Below are 15,818 nucleotides of genomic sequence, written 5' to 3'. Positions count from 1 at the left end.
CAGGAGAATTGATTGATCAGCACAGTTTCCTCCCGAGTGAAGACAAAATGAATTTATGAAAAAAATGTGTTAAAAATCTGAAATACCAACGTGTGTGTTTTTCAAATATTTTTGAAGAATTGAATAAGTAAACCTTTATGACATGATGATTAGTGCCAAACTCGTATTGTTTACAAATGATAGAACTCTACAAATGCCCTTATTTAACTTCTGAAGAACTTTATTACCTTATAACAAAACACAGTAAAGCACATTAAACTATACATCCTTAAATACAAATGTTGCATAAGCCTTCATAGATATCACAATTGGAGGAAGTTGCAAACACTGGCAGAAAAATAAACAACTTTCAGCCTACAGAAAATTACACAAATCCAGGAATGAACTCCTTTTCCTTGCATAGACAAAGCAAGTTTAAATATTCAGTGACGTTGATGTTTTCACTGAGTGATTTGAGTGGGTCCCCAATAAAATGTTTGGTTCTTGAGAAGTTGTAGTGTTAAACTCATGTTTGATGTTGCTGTGGTATCATGTGGTTATAATTAACAGATATATTCACATATGTTCAAAATGTCAAAATGTCTCTAAAATTCAAAGAATAAAATTTCAAGTCTGAAAAGTTAATTATTTGATTTCAACAAACATTCTCATCACCCTGACGCAGTCTACAAATAAACCAAAAATGTACTGATTTAAATGTGATTAATAGTGATCAGTAAATGAACTCAGTCAATCACTTTGAAACTTTTATCACAACAATGACACTTAACTAACACAGTGGAAAGTGGGGTGATAAAAAACAAAATGACGCAGGTGTTTGTGGTGCATTGTGAGCAGCCTTAATGTAAATCAAGTCTATAGCATTCCTCAATGATTACTCGTACTGAGCGGTAACAGGATATATGCGCAGACGTCATCTGAGCATAAGAAGACAGCGGCCGCCATTGGGAAGTATATTTTTCTCAGTTTGTTTTATTTATTTCACTGCAGCGCATCTCTGAGACGGTAAAACATCAGCAACCTGACTGAACACAGCATGTTATAAAAATCTCTCTTATATGTTGAAAAGTAGTATTGCTGAGACAACATACACCAAAGAGTCAGTGAGAGTCATGCATTCACGTAGAAGGACATTCATGTTTAACCTCATCTGTTCTGTGTGTCAGTTATTAACAGAAACTTCTTACTGTTGCTACTCTCACGCTGTCTGTTAGTTTTGTGTGGTTAGAATCGAAGAAGCTTAAATTATCACCAGTATATGTAGGGTCTAAAATACGAACATGATACACGACACGCGTCTGTCTCTGTTTTTAAACCCCTCTGCTTCTGACAGTCTGATTATAACCGCTGCATCTCTGAAAGAAGACACACAGAGACGAGTGTGAAACATGGTCTAGATTTCTGTCAGATGAAGGCAGCCATATTTGTTTCTGTTCATCAAAACTGGAATGAAATGTACAGAATTTCAGAATAATGAAAACAGAATGTTGCCCTTAAAGGTGAAGCAATAAACAGTTGAGCAACATGTGAAATTACTTTTGAAACCACAGAGAAGAGACCGAAGAATCAGACAAAAACACCAACTTAAGATGTGTCATGCTTCCTGCTACGGTCAAAATCATCTGAAGAGGAGCCAAACACTGCAATGCATGATGGTAGATTTACTACATCACTATACTCACTGTTCTTTGTCATTATCTCCTTTGTTTTTTTGGACAGTCCCTTTGCAAACTTTACATATACAGACATGTTTCTGTGTAACTCTGAGCTTCCCACAGTGAAGCAGTCCCACCAGCAGCAGCAGCAGAGCCACCATGACAACGGTGAAGACAGTTCTTAAGACCAGGTAAGTGTGACAGGAGTGATCTGAGGGGGGACGAGTCTCTCCGGGGGCTGCTGCAAAGACAGAACACACACACTGGTGTTTGAATGCATCATATCTTTTTATCATTACATTCATATTTTCATATTGTGTAAAAGACATTTTGAAAGCCTGTTTTGTCTCACCTCTGACAGCCAGCCAGCTCTGCGGCGATTCTCCAAAGTCAGAGATGCTGCACTTATAAAGTCCTTCGTTCAATTTAGAGATGCTCTGGATGGAAATCTCTCCTGCAGATCCGCTGCCGATGAAGAGACCGTCTTTATAGAAATCCGCTATGTGGGCGAAGGAGGTAATTTTATTTCTACAGCGCAGAGACACAGTGTCCCCCTCCGTCACAGGACAAACAGGACTCTCCAGGATCACCGCTTCAGCTGTAAGAAGAAAAACAAAAGAATTTCTTAAACATATGACTCATCGTTTTGGTGGACAGTATGTGCCTCCTCGTGAGGTACTTGGGAGTCTAAATCTGGGGCTAAAGAATGAGCTTTATATATACAGCTTGTTCAACCATCTGCAGCAAACATTTAAATATTTTATAAAACAAATGGTTAATCAATCCTGTTATTTGATGTGTCTCACCTCTGACAGCCAGCCAGCTCTCTGGTGATTCTCCAACACCACTGATGTTGCACTTGTAGAGTCCTTCATCAGACTTGGAGACATTATGGATGGTCATGTATCCTGTATAGCTAGTCTCTTTAAAGATACCATCTTTATAGAAATCAGCTGTAAGGTCAGATGAGGTCGTCTTGTTTATGCAGCTAAGAGTGACATTTTCTCCCTGGATCGCAGGACGAGCAGGACTCTCCAGGATCACAGAGCCAGCTGAACAACAATTATATTATACTTATAATAATGGTGCCAAGTGTATTAGGACAACGAGATAGTTTCTAACTTAATGTAGAAAAGAGCCTCAAAAACAAGACAATAGTGTAATTCAAAAACTAGTTGTCATTATTACTGAGGAGCTAAATGCTGTTTAGCATACTACAGTTACACAATAAATGATTTAGTAATTATTGATAAGTCATTGCTTTAAAAACATCTTCAATCCATATTATCCCCTGTAATTTAGCTAAATATATCAATCCACCATCAAAGTTTTGATTGTTTTCATTTAATCGTTACCGACCAGTCAGACCAACATCAGAACAAGCTGACACGTTTCTTATAAAATATGTGGAAACGTTTAATTATTTACACTTTAAGAAAATATGGCAAAGCTTAACATACCAGTGACGCTGATGCTGACAGAGTCGCTGCTCATGTTTCCGTTAGCTTCACACCAGTATTCACCGCTGTCTGTTTCATATGCTTCTGTGATAACGCAGGGCCCCTGTGAGTTCTCCCAGCCAGAACCACATATCTCTACTTTCATGGACTTCCTCATTATTCTCCACTCAGTGAAATGACCAAATCCCTCACAAACAAAAGTGATTGAGTCATATACAAAGAGCTGGAGTCTGTTTGGGACAATATGAAAGAAAGCGGCATCTGAGAAAAAAAAAGAGACAAAAGTGATTATTTTCATATAATTTTTCTCAATTTAAGGAGAAAAATGATTTGATCTATAAAATCAAAACTTTTTAACCTCAAGCGGACATGCACAGTTATCCTCCCACAAACTAAAAAAAGCATTAGACTTAAATCTTTTGGCACTCTATGAGTACCTACAGGACATAGGTTGAGATAATTCAGGTTTACATGGAAAGTATAGATAAGCTAATTAAATGAATGTTACATTAACCTGATATTGAAATAATAATTGACTTACCAGCTTTCTCAGCACAGAAACAATGCTGATCCTTTGCAACAAAAAGCATCAGTACAAATATCACTGAGGACACAAAGCAACAGGGTTGTGTATCAGAATTAGGTTATACTAATACACATTTTGATAATAAGACATTTAATAGACAAACTCATTACTCACACACTCTGATAAGTCGAGCTGTAACCTCCATGATGTCTTGCTGCTGGTGGTCTGGGCTATAACCGGAAGACAGATCACTATAACGTCGTGAGAACTTCCTCTTTCTACACAGCTTATTTCTGGTGTCTGAAAGTTACAAAGCTGCTCTGAGGAAAGTGTTCTTAGTTGAGCCTCAAAGAAACACCAGGGAATCGGAGGTTTTCAGAGCATAGACTGCAAAGCATGCAAACCTAAATGTAGAGACGTAAGTCTGATATTATTTTTTGTTGTCTTTTTTTTTTGTAAAATATTGAACACTTTGACGAGTTACTGAAATGAAACCATGTGTAACGTTTGAAGGGGAAATCTCTTTGTGAAATGTTCAACAACTCAAACATCTGGAAGTGTTGAAGGCCCTAAACTAGACACTGATTTAGAATAAGAAGGCTCAGGTCAGTTTAACTTTTAAAAATAAAAATGCCTGGGCGCTAGTTTAGCTCAGTTGGCAGAGCAGGTGTCCTGTGTACAGAGGCTACAGTCCTCAACACATGATCGCAGGTTCCACTCTTGGTCTGCCAATCATTTGGTGCATGTCATCCCCCACTCTCTACTCCCCACACTTCCTGTCTCTCTTCAGCTGCTCTATAAAAAAAAGGCCAAATAAATAATGTTTACAATTAAATAATAAGAATAGCCTTCTTCTGCCTTGTGCAGTTATTAAGCCACACATCGCCTTTATTTACCCAGGTTGATTAAACTGCCTTGATCCACCCTTGAGTTTTATAGAGCAGCCTTACTTGGTATTAGTAGTCAAAGTCCAAGTCCAAATAAAGGCACGAACAGTTAATCAAACACAAACCATAGTGGTTTGAAACTGTGCCATATGATGCAAGAAACACGTTGATCAATACCCCCCCCCCCCCCGAAAAAAAATACAAATGGAGAACACAGTAAGTATCACTCACTGAGATACGATGGATCTGGATATAAGTGGGGATCATTTATTTCATTTTATCTATGTTTATTTAAGAGGTGTTGGTGGGTGCCATGCACCTGCTGCAAAGGAAGGAGACATTTCAAGATATCCTGCTGCTCGTGACTGGAGAGTCAACACTGCAAACTTTTACTGGGTCAAAGTACACATCATTTTATACGGCCGTGCAGCTGAGGCGAATCTTTGCGACATACCTCAGGTAAGTTCCTATTAAAATGAAAAATGCATGTTTTAACAGCTGGTTTTGGTGACATATTCTTCACATTCATGATGACCATCTTCTGGTGGAGAGAAATCTCTTGCACTGGAGTTTCTTTCTAGAAGAGTTTTTTTCTCTGTTTGTAGAAACTTGTTGCTGTGCAGATTGTACATTATTATAACAAAGATATTAACATTTAAAACTTTACAGTTTAAGTCCTCTGTTTTTGCATACTTTGACTTGGTTTTCAGGAAGTCTTCTGTTTTAACTTTGAACACTGAACCCGTGACAAGCAATCCTACGTTTTCCCATAAAACTGCCTGTGTAACTATTGTCACCAGACTTGGAGACATATGTATGGTCATCTCTTCATTAACCAGTCATTTATATCTGTCAAAATCAAGACACAATGTAACAACCATAAGTTTGTGTAATAAATTAATGATGTATTTCATTTGGAATCCTGTTTTTCTGACAACACGTCTTACCAATTTGCTGATGGTAAGCAGATAATCTTTATAACACATTTACAGTTTTTAATCTGCATTTTCAGGATGTGTCACCACAGGAATGGACACGTCAGTGCCATCTGTACTTTGGTTTTTCATCAGACTGCTGTCTTTCTTCTCCTAACACACTGCGGAGGTAAACTACACACGGACACTTTAAGACTGTTTAAAGGTTAATGATTGACTGAAGCAGTCACAGCAGTGGGTCTAAATCATCTGTCTACTGTCCCAGGCTTTGACATACATTACCTCCCATGCATGTTTGCAAGGGTCAAGGAATGCCCCATGACGAGGGTGAATGGTGATTCACCTAAGATTCCTCTAATTGGAAGTTTTTGAACTTTACCTGATCAGCCCCCATGCTTACGACCAAGTTTTCTTAAGAGGCTGGGTCAGGGGCTACTGCCCTCAACACAGTTCCCAGTTCCAATAACATGGAAAACCTCTGACGGGTTGTTGAAGTTCTGAACCGAAAAAAAAAGTATGCAAAAGCCAAAAACATCATAGAAGTTCATGGGTTCTGTGATTTTCACCTGATGGGTTGCTTAAGTAAGCAGGTTGTACCACAGTAGATGATATGGAACAATGGACACCCATTGTTTTGTGGACTGCTGTTTTGAAGCCTCAAGTTCGGTATTTTTGCTGCTGTCATCTTGTATTTGTGGAGCTTGAAGTGGCCATGTTTGGACACGGAAGAGCTGCCATGGATACCCATTTCTACGACTTTATCCTGACTAGTCAATGACAAGGCGTCCATGCCCTTAAGCTGTATTGGAAAATATTTCAAACTAGTAGAATTTAAATCGACAGGTTATTCAAAAGCTCCGTTATTCAGTTAAACTCCCTCTACAATGGTCTGTTACAATGTCTGCATTGCAGCTGATACGATGAGGGGCACACTGAATTGGAATAGGGTGACCTTAACCCCCACAGGGAGTGAGACCCCAGGCAGCTCGGCAGAGAGGGTCATCTGTCTGACCCATGAGTCATGGGGCTTGGTCCGGCACAGGCTGAAAGAGTCACATCTCTGTCCTTTGGGAATGCCTCTAACAGGGACATGAGTTCAGTTGGGTTGTCATATGGTCAGGTCGCAATGATATGATCCCTGACGGCATAAACTGGTTTGGCCACCAAGAATATTTTTGAGCTTTAAACATGAATTCAAACACTTTGAAATGGAAGAGGCACCAGAATGAAGCGACGTGAGAAGCGGTTAAACAAATGCTTTTGTCTTCCCCAGGTCACTCTGAGTTGGTTGGCTCTTCCAAGCCAATAGTGGCGATGATTGGAGATGACATCATTTTGCCCTGTCACCTGGAACCTAGAGCTGATGTTTCTGCTGTGACTTCGGAGTGGGCTAGATTTGACCTGAATCCCAGATTTGTCCATGTGAGACGTGATGGTGCGGAACTCCTGGTTTATCAGAATCCATCATACGTTGGAAGAACATCATTGTCCACTGACAAACTGAAGCTTGGAGACATATCGCTGACACTGTCCGAAGTGAAACGATCTGATAAGGGGAAGTACAGATGCCACATTCCAACACTTGGTACATCAGTGGTTGAGCTTGTTGTTGGTAAGTGGAATATTTATGTATATGCATACATTTTAAAATCGGACTGATTAGAGTGGACCAAACACTGGAGCCCCTTTCACCTGTGCTAAACACTCATTTCTACATTGTGTTTCAATGTGTAATTTAATCCAGATTACTCTGGAAGTCTCTCATACTCAGGAAAAAATATTTCGCTTGCTGGCTCGTGTTGATTCTCTGATATTATTGGGTCGGTAGAGGGCCGGTCATTTTATTACTAAAGCTTTAAATTTGCTCCTGTTGAGCTGCTGGCCAAGAACAGTGATTTTCAGCCTCAAGATGAATCAGTTAGACACTTGATTTAATTCATCTAACACAATTTTACTCAGTATTTGAGTTTCAGTTCAGTACATCAGCACTACTGTGAAAACATTATGTTTAATGTAAAGTTACAATGAACCCAACTGCATAATTATTGTTCTTTGTCAACAGGTGCTGTTTCCTCTCCCGTTATCAGAGCAGACATTGGTAAAGCCACCAGGGGGCTGGTTCTACAGTGTGAGTCTGAAGGCTGGTATCCAGAGCCTGAGGTGTTGTGGCTGGACGGTGAGGGAAACCTCCTCTCAGCTGGACCTACAGAGACAGTCAGAGGTCATGATGGCCTCTATACTGTCAGCAGCAGACTGACTGTGGAGGAGAGACACAGCAGCAGCTTCACCTGTAGAGTCCAACAGAGGAACATCAACCAGACCAGAGAGGCACACATCTATGTTCCAGGTGAAAATATTTTATATCCTAATTTGTTCCTTTTTTCCACTGTCAAAAATCTAAAGTGTGATATTACATCAAGTTGTTCTTGTGATTTCAGAGGATGTATTCATAGCCCAGTCTTGCTCCGCTGTGCGTGTCATCGTGGTCTTGTCTGCCGTCATCCTGCTTTCTTCTGCTGTTTTTGTTGTTCTTTGGAAATTCAGACAAAATAAAGGCAGTAAGTTATGATTTCAATTTTCTTCTTTTGAAGTGCTAATGACTGTTTTCACTGTTAGAAAGGGCGTCTGGTCATCTCACATTTCCTGGGACAGTGTGATTGTTATGCTAAAGTTACACAAGAGTATACATTAAATGTTCAGCCAGGACCACACCATCAACAGGATATGATTTAATAATTTATTGATTAATGAGATTGGTGATAATGATACTTGATCACGGAGAAGTCAACGTTCTTGCGGTCGGGTTTGGGGAAGCTTTACTGGGGATCCGCCGTGAGAGAGCCAAAGAGGAGGAGAGGGTTAGGTTTGAATGTATGTGAATGCTGGAAGGGGCGTGGTTGAGTTGTGGTCCTGCTCCTGAAACTTTGCTATAAAACATCAATTAAAAGTGAAATACGTATCAGAATATAGTGAGTTTCTTAATGTTTAAGTGACACCTACCCCACCCAGAGTGTTTTCTGGTTAAGATTTAATATAATGAATAATGGATATGTTTCATGAAGAGGAACTGCCTCTATTTCTTCGTACATCTCTACTTCATTTTTGTTCTTCTGTCTTAGTTTTACCAAATTTTCTCTGTTGTCATGTTGTTGAAATTAATTTTTCAGGTTAAAAGTAAACACTGCATTAATACAACAAGCTGAAAATGTCAGTTTATCTGAATGTTCACTAACAAGACTACGCCATTACATGGTATAAAATGTGTTTAATATTTGGGATAAGAGCCCAGGAACTCAGGGTCAAATCTAGTCAAGTAAACTTTTTTGTCATTCAGCTGAATACAAGGTATAGAGTCGTTTCTCACAGACTAGGTGCAGAGAATATAGTAATATAGAAATAAATATAGGACAATAGACTAACAAGAATAAGAATAACAAGACTGCGAGGGCTGGTGCGTTGTACATGACGCATATAAAATGTAGTTGTGGATATAAATAAGAAATGTAATATAAATATGAATCGTCACTGCAATAGTTCTTGTGCCACTGTAAAACTGTATAAGGATAAGCAATAGTATGTATAGAAAACAGTAGTATAATGAACATGTTATAATATAGTGGTGGCATAACAGTCAAAATGTAATAGCACATTGTGTGAATAAATAGTTATATAAACAAAGTGTCAGTGCAGGGCGGTCCCTTGAAGAGTTCACTGAAAGGAACAGTGGTGATAATATTCCAGTGTAACGTAAAGTGTCCACGTGTGTGAGTGTGTGTGAGAAGAAAGAGGGAGGTGATCCTTCTGCAGGTTCACCTACAGAAAACTTGTTACGACTTTTACTTCCTAGTCGAGACTCGGGGTAGGGGCACATCTTCAGGAAATGTATGCGTTTGCACAGGTGATTGCATTAGGGAGGAACTGGTGTGAGAGCCAACGAGACAACCAGGAGGCGTGGTGTCCTGTTCCTGAACCTGTTATAATAACTTCATTTTCCTCCTTTGTGTACAGATAACAACGCGCACCATGGCAATGACACTCAAGAAGGAACAGGAGAAGAAGAGCAGCTTGTTAAAGGAAGTAAGACTATGAAGGATCTGGATGCTGAAAAGTTACAGGAGAAAGAGGAAGTAAAGAACGACATGCTACATGTGATTACAATACTGGAGCATCGAAAGAAAGAACTGGAGGTGTCAAGAGAAACACTCGTATCAAAGCTGAAGGAGGTGGAGGAGGAGCTGAGGAAGAATGAGAAGAAACTTTACAAACAAAAAGGTTTATTCAGTTGGAACGATGAGCAAATAAAGAGCTCTCTACAAAAGGACAAACAAGAGCTGGAAATCAAGAGGACAGAATTTAACAAATCTTTACAGAGCATTGAAAAAAAACTACAGAAAACAAATGATGTGCTCACAGAAGTAACAGAAAGGAAACAAAAAGTAGAAAATGAGATTGAAGAAATAAAGACACAATTTGAGGAGACAGACATACAGAGAGATGAGGCTCAGTGGAAACAGTCAGAGCGTCCTCAGAGAGAGGAGAACACACTTATAAATACTGATGCAGTAACAATGACAGATGATCAATACACACACACTAACAGGAGTTAATCACAATCTCTTAATAACATCCAGATCAATTTAATTCCATTCAGATCCATTTAAATTCAGTCTGACATTCAGATCAAACTAAATGTAACTGTGCGAACAGTCCAGCAGGTGTCACACTGAGAACAGGACCAAACAGCAACGGCTCACATGCAGTGATGATGAACTCTGAGACAGCAGAGAGACGACATCACATCTGCAGAGATCTTTTTTGATCTATTACTTAGTGATTAGATATTTCTGTTATTTATCTATTTTTTTATTATGTTTCCTGATGACGTTTTGTAATCTGTTCCAGTTTACATGAGACTTCAATGAATGTGAACTGTATGATGCTAAATATATGTGTGAATTAGTATTAAGATTTGACTCATAATATGTTATATTGATTGATTATTTGATTAATGATGTTGATTAATTAATATCTTTATTTCAAACATGGTAATACATTTAAATAGAGTTTTAACTTGCAAAAATAAAATATGTAACATAAACCTATGTAACAATTTCTGCTCTAAAATTCAACACAAAGCAAAGCGTGCACATTTAAAAAGAGGTAAGATGAAGTATACCTTTATTCATTCCCTTCTACTCATTTAAATGTATTTAATGTATATCTTTAAAAGTCATTAAGTCACTGAATAAAAACAAAAAATAAAAACACTTACAGGGAAAAGAAACATTTCACACAACTGACATTAAGTAGACTTTAAGTAAAATACGATACTATGACAGTTTGTTTACTTTTAGGTGAATTTCACATATAACATATAGAAACATTTACCTCTTTGTTCTTTACATTTTATAAACTGTTTAAACAAGCAATTCTCTTGGCAGTTATCATTGTTTAAACCTGGTTAAAAAGAGAGATGTCCTGCAGAAAGTCAAACTACCTTCTGAGAATGAATAACATCCAGTTTTACTCCAAACTCAAATCAAATACTTCAGCCTGATCAGTGTCCCTGTGCCTCAAAACGGGATGATCGAGGTACCCAGCTAGCTTCATGTCGGAACCATGTCTTCTAGCTTGATGTTTTGATGTATTGTTGAAGTAAGTATGAGCAGCCAAAGAGCACGCTTGGAGTGGTGTTCAGTGGCGATGAGAAAAACAACTTTTACCCAGGATATAACCAGATGTTGTTTGTTCATTCCTTATCTGGATGATATTATTGAAAGTCTAAATGATCAATGCATATTGATTACTGATAACTTACTACGGAGCGCTAAACCTACTAAACTGATGCTAGAGGGGGTGTGGATATCCCCCCTCCCATTTCTCCTCTACTGGCCTCGCTGCTTCCTGGATGGATGAAGCTTTAGTGTCAATAAATCAGGTTGATTGGTACATGCTAACCATGTGGGAGCAAGGTTAGCTCCTAAATTATGATTGAGGATTCATGATGTTGAACAGCATGTCTGTTGTTACCCTTTTTCTTTGTTTTAACATAAACCATTGAAAGAATATCCAAGAGTAAAAGATTGGGCTGGAAGTCTTTGCCTTTGCTCATCAGTCGTAACCAATAACCCATTAAATTGTTTCTGATCCCTGAGTGGGACTGTCCTAAGAGAAAACAGCATTCCCTCAATCCAAATCTCATTTAGGGGGGACTTGATCTGGTATGAGTAAGAAGGGAGACACAATTGAAATAAACAGTTCACAGATTATCTACTCATCAGTGGAAAGATACTCATTTTAATCCTTAATAAGAAAGTTTAACACTTTGTAAAGCTCACCTCAAAATGTTTGGATCCAAGTGCAAACACTGATATTTATTTGATGTGCATGGACATTGAAATGGAGGTCTGACAAAAAAAATTCACCCTACTCTCTTTTTTTTCCCTTTATCTTATAGACATGATTGACTTTGTGTGGCAAAAAGACAATGTTCAGATAAAGATGTAAACACTTAGTGATAATGATGTTCTCTGTCTCATGTCTCACCGTCACTTTATGATAACATTAATTGCATAAAAACTAGTTTGATGAAGTATGTCAGTCATTTCATGCTGTCATGTAGATGAGATTGGATGATCAGAAAATTAATTCAGATTCACTTAAAAATAGCAATATTCAGCTTAAAAACATCATATGAAGTTGTGTTTTACAAGATGGATCTGATATTTCATGGAAAAGGGTTCGAACCAAGAGCCTGGATTGGGAATTGGAGTCAAATAGTTTGTAATAACTCAGCTTTATACCATGTCTGCTTCCAGGTGCTGTCTCCTCGCCTGTCATAACTGGTATTTACAGAAGCACCAAAGGAGTGGTTCTACAGTGTGAGTCTGAAGGCTGGTATCCAGAGCCTGAGGTGTTGTGGCTGGACGGTGAGGGAAACCTCCTCTCTGCTGGACGTACAGAGACAGTCAGAGGTCCTGATGGCCTCTAAACTGTCAGCAGCAGACTGACCGTGGAGAAGAGACACAGCAGCAGCTTCACCTGTCGAGTCCAACAGAAGGACATCAAGCAGACCAGAGAGACACACATTCAGATTTCAGGTGACATATTTTTGTTTTCTTTTTTCCACTGTCAAAAATCTAAAGTGTGATATTACATCATGGTGTTCTTGTGATTTCAGAGGATGTATTCATAGACCAGTCTTGCTCCGCTGTGCGTGTCATTGTGGTCTTGTTTGCCGTCATCCTGCTTTCTTCTGCTGTTTTTGTTGTTCTTTGGAAATTCAGACAAAATGAAGGCAGTAAGTTATGATTTCAATGTACTTCTTTTTACATTCTTTACATTAAAAGTAAACACTGCATAAATACAACAAACTTAAAATTTCAATTTAAGTGTATGTTCACTAACAAGACCACGCCGTTGAATTGTATAAAAGTAGTTTCATGGAATATGCTCGAGAGTCAAAGTAGAGAGAGAGAAGGGGTGAAGGGAAGGTGGGATGAGAGGGGGCTGAATAGGGTCAAGTTAGCTGGAGCCACCAGGAACCCAGGGTCAAGACTCAGGGTAGGGGCCCATCTTTAGGAGGGTGGAGAGGAATGTGGTTTATGGGGGAGGGTTTTGAGACCTGAGACAAACAGGAGAGAAGGGGTTAGGCAGGCTTAAGTGTTTGCACAGGTAATTGCATTAGGGAGGCACAGGTGTGAGAGCTAACGAGACACAGGTGATAAAATTAGAGAAGAAGGCGTGGTGTCCTGTTCCTGAACCTCCGTTATAATAACTTCATTTTCCTCCTTTGTGTACAGATAACAACGCGCACCATGTTGATGACACTCAAGAAGGAGCAGGAGAAGAAGAGCCGCTTGTTAAAGAAAGTAAGAATATGAAGGATCTGGATGCTGAAAAGTTACAGGAGAAAGAGGAAGAAAAGAACGACATGCTACATGTGATTACAATACTGGAGCATCAAAAGAAAGAACTGGAGGTGTCAAGAGAAATGCTAGTATCAAAGCTGAAGGAGGTGGAGGAGAAGCTGGGGAGGAATGAGAAGAAACTTTACAAAGAAAACGAAGGTTCATTCAAGTGGGACATGGAGCAAATAAGGAGCTCTCTATTAGAGCATCAAAATAGAGCTGGAAATCAAGAGGACAGAATATAAGAAATCTTTACAGAGCATTGAAGAAAAACTACAGAAAACAAATGATGTGCTCACAAAAGTAACAGAAAGGAAACAAAAAGTAGAAAATGAGACTGAAGAAATAAAGAGACAATTTGAGGAGACAGACATACAGAGAGATGAGGCTCAGTGGAAACAGTCAGAGCGTCCTCAGAGAGAGGAGGACACACTTATAAATACTGATGCAGTAACAATGACAGATGATCAATACACACACACTAATGAGAGTTAATCACAATCTCTTAATAACATCCAGATCAATTAAACTCCATTCAGATCCATTTAAATCCAGTCTGACATTCAGATCAAACTAAATGTAACTGTGCGAACAGTCCAGCAGGTGTCACACTGAGAACAGGACCAAACAGCAACGGCTCACATGCAGTGATGATGAACTCTGAGACAGCAGAGAGACGACATCACATCTGCAGAGATCTTTCTTGATCTATTACTTAGTGATTAGATATTTCTGTTATTTATCTATTTTTTTATTATGTTTCCTGATGACGTTTTGTAATCTGTTCCAGTTTACATGAGACTTCAATGAATGTGAACTGTATGATGCTAAATATATGTGAGTTAGTATTAAGATTTGACTCATAATATGTAATATTGATTGATTATTTGGTTAATGATGTTGATTAATTAGTTAATATTAGAGATAGACCGATATGGTTTTTTCAGGCCCGATACCGATACTGATTATTAGTAGTCAAGAAGGCCGATAACCGATATTTGGAGACGATATTCATTTGCAGTAAAAGTGAAAATATTGGCGTCAAAATTTTGAATAATACAAACTCCAACACTTAACTTTGTCTAATGCCTTTAAGCATATGTTTATTAAACAAACAAACAAAAAGCGCAGGGAGTTCCCAGGGTCAGCAGCATCTCTTATAAAGTTAACTGAAACAGGAAACAGTCAGAGCGTCCTCAGAGAGAGGAGGACACACTTATAAATACTGATGCAGTAACAATGACAGATGATCAATACACACACACTAACGAGAGTTAATCACAATCTCTTTATAACATCCAGAACAATTTAATTCCATTCAGATCCATTTAAATCCAGTCTGGCATTCAGATCAAACTAAATGTAACTGTGCGAACAGTCCAGCAGGTGTCACACTGAGAACAGGACCAAACAGCAAGAGATTAAGATTGATTGAGACTGAACTGAAGATGGACTGAACATTAAAGCAAGGTTTGATAATGGTAGTTATTGGCTCATAGCTTTTTGGACTGGCACAAGGTTGCATGTGTTGTTCATATTGTTTTACAGCCTGTAAATGAAAAATGAGTTTATTTTATATTCTACAAACAATGCTTGGCCTTTTGATGGCAGCAGTGAGCTGTATTTTTCTCATGTTATTTGCATGCTTTTCTCTAACTGATAATAAAAATAGACAAACTATGTAATTCTTGTGCATAGTCAATATTTTATCATGTCATTGATATGAATTTTTATATGTTATGGTTTGTTGGCCTCAAGTCAAACTCCAGTCCAATCAAATCTACTTAAATTAAACAGAATGTTTATATATATATATATAAAAGTTTATCAAAGTGCTGCACAGCTAATTAAAAAAGCAGAAATAAAAACACTGTAAAATACAAAAAACGTACTCAACTCTATAAAAAAGAACAAACACACACAAAAGCCTATAAAACACATGAAAAACAGTAATTAAAACAATAAAAGGACACAGAAAGACAGAGACCACACAACTCTCATGCTGGGTTAAAAGCCAATAAATAAAAAAAAAACTTTTAAGAAGCGATTTAACAGTTGGTAAGGTGTGGGCCATTCTAATGTGGGGGTGTAGTGCATTCCACAATTTGGGGTCAAACTGGGGTCAGAAAACGTGCGGTCACCCCTGGTTTTCAGCGTAGTCTTAAGAACGACAACTGATGTGAATGCTAAAAGTTCACCACAGAGTTTATTTGAGGCTGCAGCAGCTCTGTTCTCAGCATCTTCAGACACGTGACCCAGCAGAGCAGATAGAACACGGTGGTTTAACTGCTACACAATTATTAAACCACTGGCTATGAAAAAATAAACCTTTGTTGTGAGTCAAGTTCTCAATTGGTGACTGATGATGGTGACAGTACGTTTGAACAATGTCTATTTTAATAGGCAATTTAAAATATGAAAAAGGCGCAAGGACTGAAACCAAAA

The 15,818-nt window shown here is 38.4% G+C and overlaps 1 protein-coding gene across 1 annotated transcript; it reads left to right on the top strand.

Moving 5' to 3' along the window:
• The first annotated feature begins 5,601 nt into the window (after window positions 1-5,601).
• Window positions 5,602-14,183, top strand: LOC138600491 (butyrophilin-like protein 2). Its single transcript, XM_069671910.1, has 7 exons — window positions 5,602-5,632; window positions 6,737-7,075; window positions 7,526-7,810; window positions 9,472-9,735; window positions 12,282-12,392; window positions 13,266-13,532; window positions 14,164-14,183. The coding sequence occupies exons 2-7, from the start codon at window positions 6,778-6,780 to the stop codon at window positions 14,181-14,183; spliced, it is 1,245 nt and encodes a 414-aa protein (XP_069528011.1). The 5' UTR covers window positions 5,602-5,632; window positions 6,737-6,777.
• Window positions 14,184-15,818: the final 1,635 nt, after the last annotated feature.

This window comes from Semicossyphus pulcher, unplaced genomic scaffold (genome assembly GCF_022749685.1).
Source record: "Semicossyphus pulcher isolate SPU_LCO1_2020_fin unplaced genomic scaffold, fSemPul1.0.p SCAF_21, whole genome shotgun sequence".
In the NCBI taxonomy this organism is placed as follows: domain Eukaryota; kingdom Metazoa; phylum Chordata; class Actinopteri; order Labriformes; family Labridae; genus Semicossyphus; species Semicossyphus pulcher.
Note: the sequence above shows the minus strand (reverse complement) of the source record. Positions and strands in the feature narration are given on the sequence as shown.

Bases quoted from the DNA above. Each gene is read 5' to 3' on its own strand.
- LOC138600491 (XM_069671910.1), top strand. From the start codon at position 6,778: ATGATTGGAGATGACATCATTTTGCCCTGTCACCTGGAACCTAGAGCT. The intron at 9,736-12,281 runs GTTTATTCAGTT...GTCTGCTTCCAG, and splicing joins GAAACTTTACAAACAAAAAG to GTGCTGTCTCCTCGCCTGTC. The intron at 12,393-13,265 runs GTGAGGGAAACC...CTTTGTGTACAG, and splicing joins TGAGGTGTTGTGGCTGGACG to ATAACAACGCGCACCATGTT.